We start from the raw sequence: 7098 nt of genomic DNA, 5'->3' as shown, positions 1-7098 counted from the left end.
AGAAAACGAAGATCATGGCATCCGGTCCCATCACTTCATGGGAAATAGATGGGGTAACAGTGGAAACAGTGTCAGACTTTATTTTTCTGGGCTCCAAAATCACTGCAAATGCTGACTGCAGCCATGCAATTAAAAGATGCTTACTCCTTGGAAGGAAAGTTATGACCAACCTAGACATCATATTAAAAAGGAGAGACATTACTTTGTCAACAAAGGTCCATCTAATTAAGGCTATGGTTTTTCCAGTAGTCATGTATGGATGTGAGAGTTGAACTAAAAAGAAAGCTGAGCTCCGAAGTATTGATGCTTTTGAACTGTGATGTTCAAAGACTCCTGAGAGTCCCTTGGACTGCAAGGAGATCCAACCAGTCCATCCTAAAGGAGATCGGTCCTGGGTGTTCATTGGAAGGACTGATGTTGAAGCTGAACTTCAATACTTTGTCCACCTGATGTGAAGCGCTGACTCATTTGAAAAGACCTTGATGCTGGGAAAGATTGAGGGTAGGAGGAGAAGGGGACAACAGAGGATGAGATGGTTGGAGGGCATCACCGACTCAATGCACATGAGTTTGGGTGAATTCCAGGAGTTGGTGATGGACAGTGAGGCCTTCATGCTACGGTTCATGGGGTCACAAGAGTCGGACATGACCAAGCAACTGAACTGAACTGAATTTCACTTGGAATTTTTAAACAATTAATCTATAGTAGATGTCATTTGTTTTAAACTTTTTTGAGATTTTTCTTTCTTCAGAATTTTTCTCAAGACAGTTATTACTTCTTTATTTCTTAGGCTATAAATAAAAGGATTAAGTAAGGGAACAACTTCTGTAAACAAAATAGCAGCTGGTATATCTTTATCCCCTTCTTCAAGCAAATTTGGTCTAATGTACATGAAAAAAAGAGATCCATAGAATAATGAAACTGACAAAAAGTGGGATGCACAGGTAGAAAAAGCTTTGACCCTCCCCTTTTTGGATTTCATTTTGAAAATAGTTAACAGAATGTAGAGATAAGATATTAAGACACTACCTATTGTGAAGACCTGAATTGAACCTGAAAAGATAAATAGTACCAGTTCATTGACATAAGGGTCAACACAGGAGAGTCTGTATAAAGGAAGAATATCACAGTAAAAGTGGTTGACATGATTTGATCCACAGAACTTTAACCTAAATAGAAGACCTACATGAATCATGGAATGCAGGTTTCCAGCTATGTAGGCCCCCGTGGTCATCTGAATGCAGAGTTTCTTTGACATCATGGTGTGGTACTGCAGTGGTTTGCAGATGGCCACATAGCGATCATAGGCCATTGCTGCCAGGAGAAAGCAATCTGCAGTCTCAACAGTGCAAAGGAAATAAAATTGTGCCATGCATTCATAGAGAGAAATCATTCTGTTTTTAGAAAAGAAGTTCCTTAACATCTTAGGAGTCACAGCACAGGCACAGCAAGAATCCACAAGAGCGAGGTTTCCCAGAAAGATATACATCGGTGTGTGAAGACGATGCTCTTTTGAAATCAGTATCACCAGGCCAAGGTTGCCCACCATGGTGATCAGAAAGATGGTAAGAAACACCACAAACAGAAGGGTCTTCAGCTCTGGGTGATCTGTAAATCCTGTGAGGATAAACTCATTTTTTATGGTATGATTTTCTTTAGCCATTCCTGACTCCTCTGTTGAGGGAAAAAAGAAAAAAAAAGTTGTGGAGAAATGAGGTAGTAATCTATAGTATGCCCAGTTCAACTCTTGAGCTCTCAGATACAAAGGGGCAAGGAGCTTCTTCCACAATGAAAGCACAAGTTATGTGGTTTTGGATGCATATCCTTATCTGGGGGTATGCAGGAGCTGTTACCTTTTAAACTAGTTATTTAACATTTTCCCAGCATATTTTCAAGAAAAATGTCAAATTAGATGGACAAAGATGGCTTTTGAGGTCTTGAGAGGAAGATTCAGTGCAAAAAGTTTCTCTGTGTGGTTTAGGTAAAGATGAATAATTTAGGTGTCAGCAATAAGTGTCAGTTGGGCTTCCCTGGTGTCTCAGCTGGTAAAGAATCAACCCTCAATGCGGAAGATCTGGGTTCCATCCCTGGGTTGGGAAGATCACCTGGACAAGGGAATGGCTACCCACTCCAGTATTATTGTCTGGAGAACTTCATGGACAGAGGATCCTGGCAGGCTACATACAATCCATTGGGTCCCAAAGAGTTGGACATGACTGAGTGACTAACACTTTTACACCACTTTCAGTTGTTGTCAGTGTTCTCAAACTATTTCAGTGACTGTATCTGCACAGATTAACATTGTTGTTTGAAAGACCATTTTGTACTCTCATGTTCATAGAATTTTATTCAGGATAGCCACAGGTGCAAACAACTGTCCACTGCTGGATGAATGGTTAACAAAATGTGGTGTAGACAAAAAGTGGAATATTATTCAGCCTTAAAAAGGAACGAAATTCTGATACATGTTAAAACATGAATGAAATTTGATAACATTTCACCAAGTGAAATAAGCTAGGCACAAACGGACAAATAGTGTGTGATGCTACTTACAGGAATTAAAGGTTGTCTGGGTAGGGAAGCCATGGGGAATTATTGTTTAATGGGTACAGAGTTTCAGTTTAGGTAGATGAAAGAGTTCTGGAGTTGGATGGTGATGATAGATGCACAACAATATAAATTTAATGCCACTGAACTATAGATACTTAAATATAGTTAAAATGATAAGTTTTATATATGGTTTTCTATTATAAAATGTTTTTTAAAACTGTTTTCCTGGTCTTTATGGTATTTACAATATCATTTAGGCATAGAGTATAAAGTTGCTCCTGTGTCCACGTGCATATTAAAATGTAAAGAAATTTAAATGCTATCAAAAAACCTGAAGCATTCCTAAGGGTTAGAAATTGACAAATTCAATTATATAGCTATCTGTGAAAAAAATCACAAATAACATCAAATGTCAGACACAAACTAGGAAATTATTTCAGTAAATAGGATACGATTTCTATTGTTTTATTCCATAAAGGGCTTTATCAGTCAATAGGAAAGTGAAGTGAGTGAAAGTCACTCAGACGTGTCAATAGGAATGTGAAGTGAGTGAAAGTTGCTCAGACATGTCCGACTCTTCGTGACTCCATGGACTCTACAGTCCATGGAGTTCTCCAGGCTAGAATACTGGAGTGGGTAGCCTTTCCCTTCTCCAGGGGATCTTCCCACCCAGGGATTGAACCCAGATCTCCTGCACTGCAGGCAGATTCTTTACAAGTTGAGCCACAAGGGGAGCCCAATCAATAGGAATAATCACTAGAAAATAGATAAAAGACAGAAACATAAAAATATCAAAAGAAATAAAATTTTTAACAAACTGAAAATGTTTGACTAATCAGAAAAACATAATTTGAAATAATTACAAGGGCATAATTATTTTGCCTATCAAAATAACCATATTTAAAAAATGATACTATATATAATATTGTTTAAAGTACAGTAAAATGGGAACCTAACTGTATTTCTGGCAAAAATATAAACTAGTACAATTATTGGAGAATAATTTGTTTATAGGTGAAGGAAACTAATGTTCAGGTCTGTGACCAGTAATCATGAATCTAGAAGAAAGAAATATTTAGAACCTCACACAGAGGTTTATATATAATTATGCCCACCAGAGCATTATTTATAATAGTGAAGAATTCTAATTGTAAACATTTGGTCAGTATAATTAAAGTTAATGTGAATCATCCATACAATGGTGTATTGTGCAATACTTTAAAACAATATTTATTTAGAATATTTAAAGTAATGATAAAACAGACATAATAAAACATTATGTGAAAAACAGAATACAAAGTTTTGTGCATATAATAATTCTAGTTTTCCAAATACTCACAGATGAATGAAAAGGGCAGGCAGAAACACACAAAATTTTTCACACTAGCTTTCCCTGTGCAGTGGAAATTATAGATCCTTTTTGTCTGTTTTTTCCTTCTATTTCAAATTCTCCACAATATATATTACTTTTATAATCAGAAAGCATATTTTTAATTAATTAAATAAAATGACATGCTCTTAGATCTATGTTTTAAAACTTGATAGCCCCATAATAATTATTAGGAATCCAACTAATGTTTTCTGCACTTTAAAATTCTGTAGTGGCTAAATCACAATGGATCTGTTGAGGAAGTGTCTGCTCCATTCCAATGGTAATAAAATTCATGGTTTAAATGATAAGAATTTGCTGGCAGTCTTACACATGTTTCAGATCACTTAGGAATATATTCATGTCTTGTGGTAATGCATTCCTGAAACCACTTACCTTTATTAAAGCACTAACGCTTCAGTGTCGAGTTCTACTAACATCAAATGTTTTCACAATATTCTGAGATTCTACAATCCTCATATTTATTAAATCTCAGTGTGTCTTGAAACTTCAATTATCTATCCCTCATATTTTTCCTTATAGCCTTAGAGTTCTATCTATTGATGAATGCTTTATTTCAATCTACCTTCGTTTTAGTCAATTCATAGATTTGTTATTTACTAAACGCCTGCTCTGTGATGTCTACTTTCTTAGAAGATTAGTTGACTCTCCTGGACATTTCCACATTGATAATTTGCTGAATGGTCATTAAGAGTCACAAATATACTCTATATTTTCGAGAGAAGATCTCTTCTTTTGGCTTCCTGAAACTGTTTACTAACTTTTAAATTCAGACTATTTGTGACTGATTCCTTTAGAAACAATATTAGAAATGGACATGTGAAATCTACATAATTTGAATATATTTTTCATTAAATGCCTTACTCTTGATAACCTGAAGTCTAAAAAACCAAAACCTTTAAATCTATATAATTTGAATAAGTTTGTTAAATGGCTTATACTTGCCAACTTGAAATACATAACATCATCTTCCTTCATTTTCCCCAGTTGATAATTAGTCAGACAAAAATGATATTTTAAAATACACTGATATTTTATTTCTCTAAAAATTAAAAGATAAACTGAAAAGATCCTTAAAATTATATCAAAATTTAAAAGCATGATTTAAATATATATTCTTTCCTTATATTATTTATTTAATACATAGGGAATGTCTGACACAAAAATTTTAAACACCATTTCCTTGTAGAGGCTAATGTTATATTTTCCCTGTTGAGCTGTAAGTTATATGGAAAACCACATTTTTAAAAGAAGTTCCAAAAATGTTGCAATGTTTTCTGTAATTACTAGAAAAGTATGCTTTTACTTATTTCTTTTTGGGTAAATTTAGGCTTCTTTTAAATTCAGAAATGATGCAGATAAATTATAGTCATTCATCCATTTCTTATACAGTGGACCTTTAGGGTAGACAAAAGACTTCAAGGAACTTTAAATATTTTCAAATAAAAATTGTAAGGAGAAAACCTTAAAGAACTTAAATAAATGTTTCTGGAGGTTAATATTTCTACCCCCAAATTAAGCTTTTTCTCACCTGGATTTCCCCAATAAGAGCTTAAGAAAGGCTATTTGGTTGCCTGATGATGGTTCTTAAAGTAGGTCCAGAAATAAAATTCTATCTTCTTGAGTGTTTAGAACATTTCTACCAACAAATCAACAATAATATTTATGTCATTGGTAGAGAATGGCTCAAATATTTTAAATAATTCTAAAGGGATTTACTTGGCATTGACATCAGAGCTTTGCCTGAGAGATTTAATTTCCTAAACTTTATAAGAATACTAAATTGGAATAATTAATTGTATCCTTTGCCCTAAAGAGTAGGGCAAGTGCCCGTTTCTAAGCAAATATTAAAGGCCATGTTTGATTTTAATTTACCCTTATTACCAATCTGAATACAAAGTTGTAGGTGGGAAGAAAAAATTCCCTTTGGCTTGTTCAGGAAAGACTTCATAAAAGAAGTGGGAACTGAAACAGGGTTTATTGACTCAGAGGACAGATTGTGTGAGCAGAGGTCTTAAAGTAGCACCTTTCCCACCTCTTTTTAAAGTCAATATACAATTTCTAGAATATTCCTTTGAAACTATATTCATAATGTCTTCAATCTTATACTTTAGTTACTAGAAGTAATTTTTTATTTTTTTAATGATAGTAATTTAAATTTTTATAATGATAATAATTTAAAAATAACTTTATAATTTTTATTGCAAGTCTAGAAGTAGCTTTTGGAAATATTGCTTTCCTCAAAATATTCTGTGCTGATGTAGGGAAACTTTCTCATAATGAGAGCTTCTTAAGATTTCCTGAGACAAGACTCTCACAAAGGAATTGTGGAATAATGATGAGTGTTGCTCTTAGTTCACCTCTTGCCCATAATCAATGTGAGTTTAGTGAAACATTCATAGAGTCAGTGCAAAGGATCATGTAGCTCACATGCGTTATTTTAATTTTCTTACAAATTTATGACAATTTTTAGGCTTACTTTAAGGTAGCTTAAATGGACTGTACAAATGACTTACTTTAAGGTGGCTCAGTGGTGAAGAATTGGCCTGCCAAGCAGGAGACAGAGGGGACATGAGTTTGGACTCTGGGTTGGAAAGAACCCGTAGAGAAGGGAATAGCAATCCACTCCAGTCTTCTGGTACTCTTTGGCTTAGATTAGGCCAGATTATCTAACATCCAAAATGCCTGGTGGGAATAGAATACAGTGGTGGAGAACTTACAGGAAGCATCCTAAAAAAGATGAGGTCAGAATGCCAAATCAAAGAGCTTGAATGCTATTTAGTAGGACTTCAATAAATTTGTCAAGGGACTGACTCTATCGAAGCTGAGTTTCAGAAAAACAATTCTGTGTGTGACTCATTGCTTTATTCTGCATGCGATATTTTCCATGTTGACATGGCATAAATTAACAAATAGTTGTTTGGGTGCCCTTAGGTATCATGTTAAGATTAAAGCTGTGAACTAAAGATGCCTTTAAGATTGTTATTTTAAAAAACAACAAAACGAAAACCCAAGACAACAAAAAAGACCCCAGATTTAATGTGATGAATATTGATTTGTTCTTCTGGTCATGTTTGGCCCCTTGTTCAAGAGTTGACAGTTGGGGGATTCCCTGGTGGTCCAGAGTTTAAGACTCTGAGCTTTCACTGCTGAGGTCC

General features: G+C 34.7%; 1 protein-coding gene across 1 annotated transcript; it reads right to left on the bottom strand.

Moving 5' to 3' along the window:
* Window positions 1-694: 694 nt before the first annotated feature.
* LOC128050653 (olfactory receptor 5K1) lies at window positions 695-1663 on the bottom strand. Its single transcript, XM_052642963.1, has one exon. It carries the CDS (start codon window positions 1661-1663, stop codon window positions 695-697), a length of 969 nt encoding a protein of 322 aa, XP_052498923.1.
* Between the last annotated feature and the right edge of the window lie 5435 nt (window positions 1664-7098).

The sequence above is a fragment of the Budorcas taxicolor genome, chromosome 1 (assembly GCF_023091745.1).
Source record: "Budorcas taxicolor isolate Tak-1 chromosome 1, Takin1.1, whole genome shotgun sequence".
Classification (NCBI taxonomy): Eukaryota; Metazoa; Chordata; class Mammalia; order Artiodactyla; family Bovidae; genus Budorcas; species Budorcas taxicolor.
This window is presented reverse-complemented; position numbering and strand designations above follow the sequence as displayed.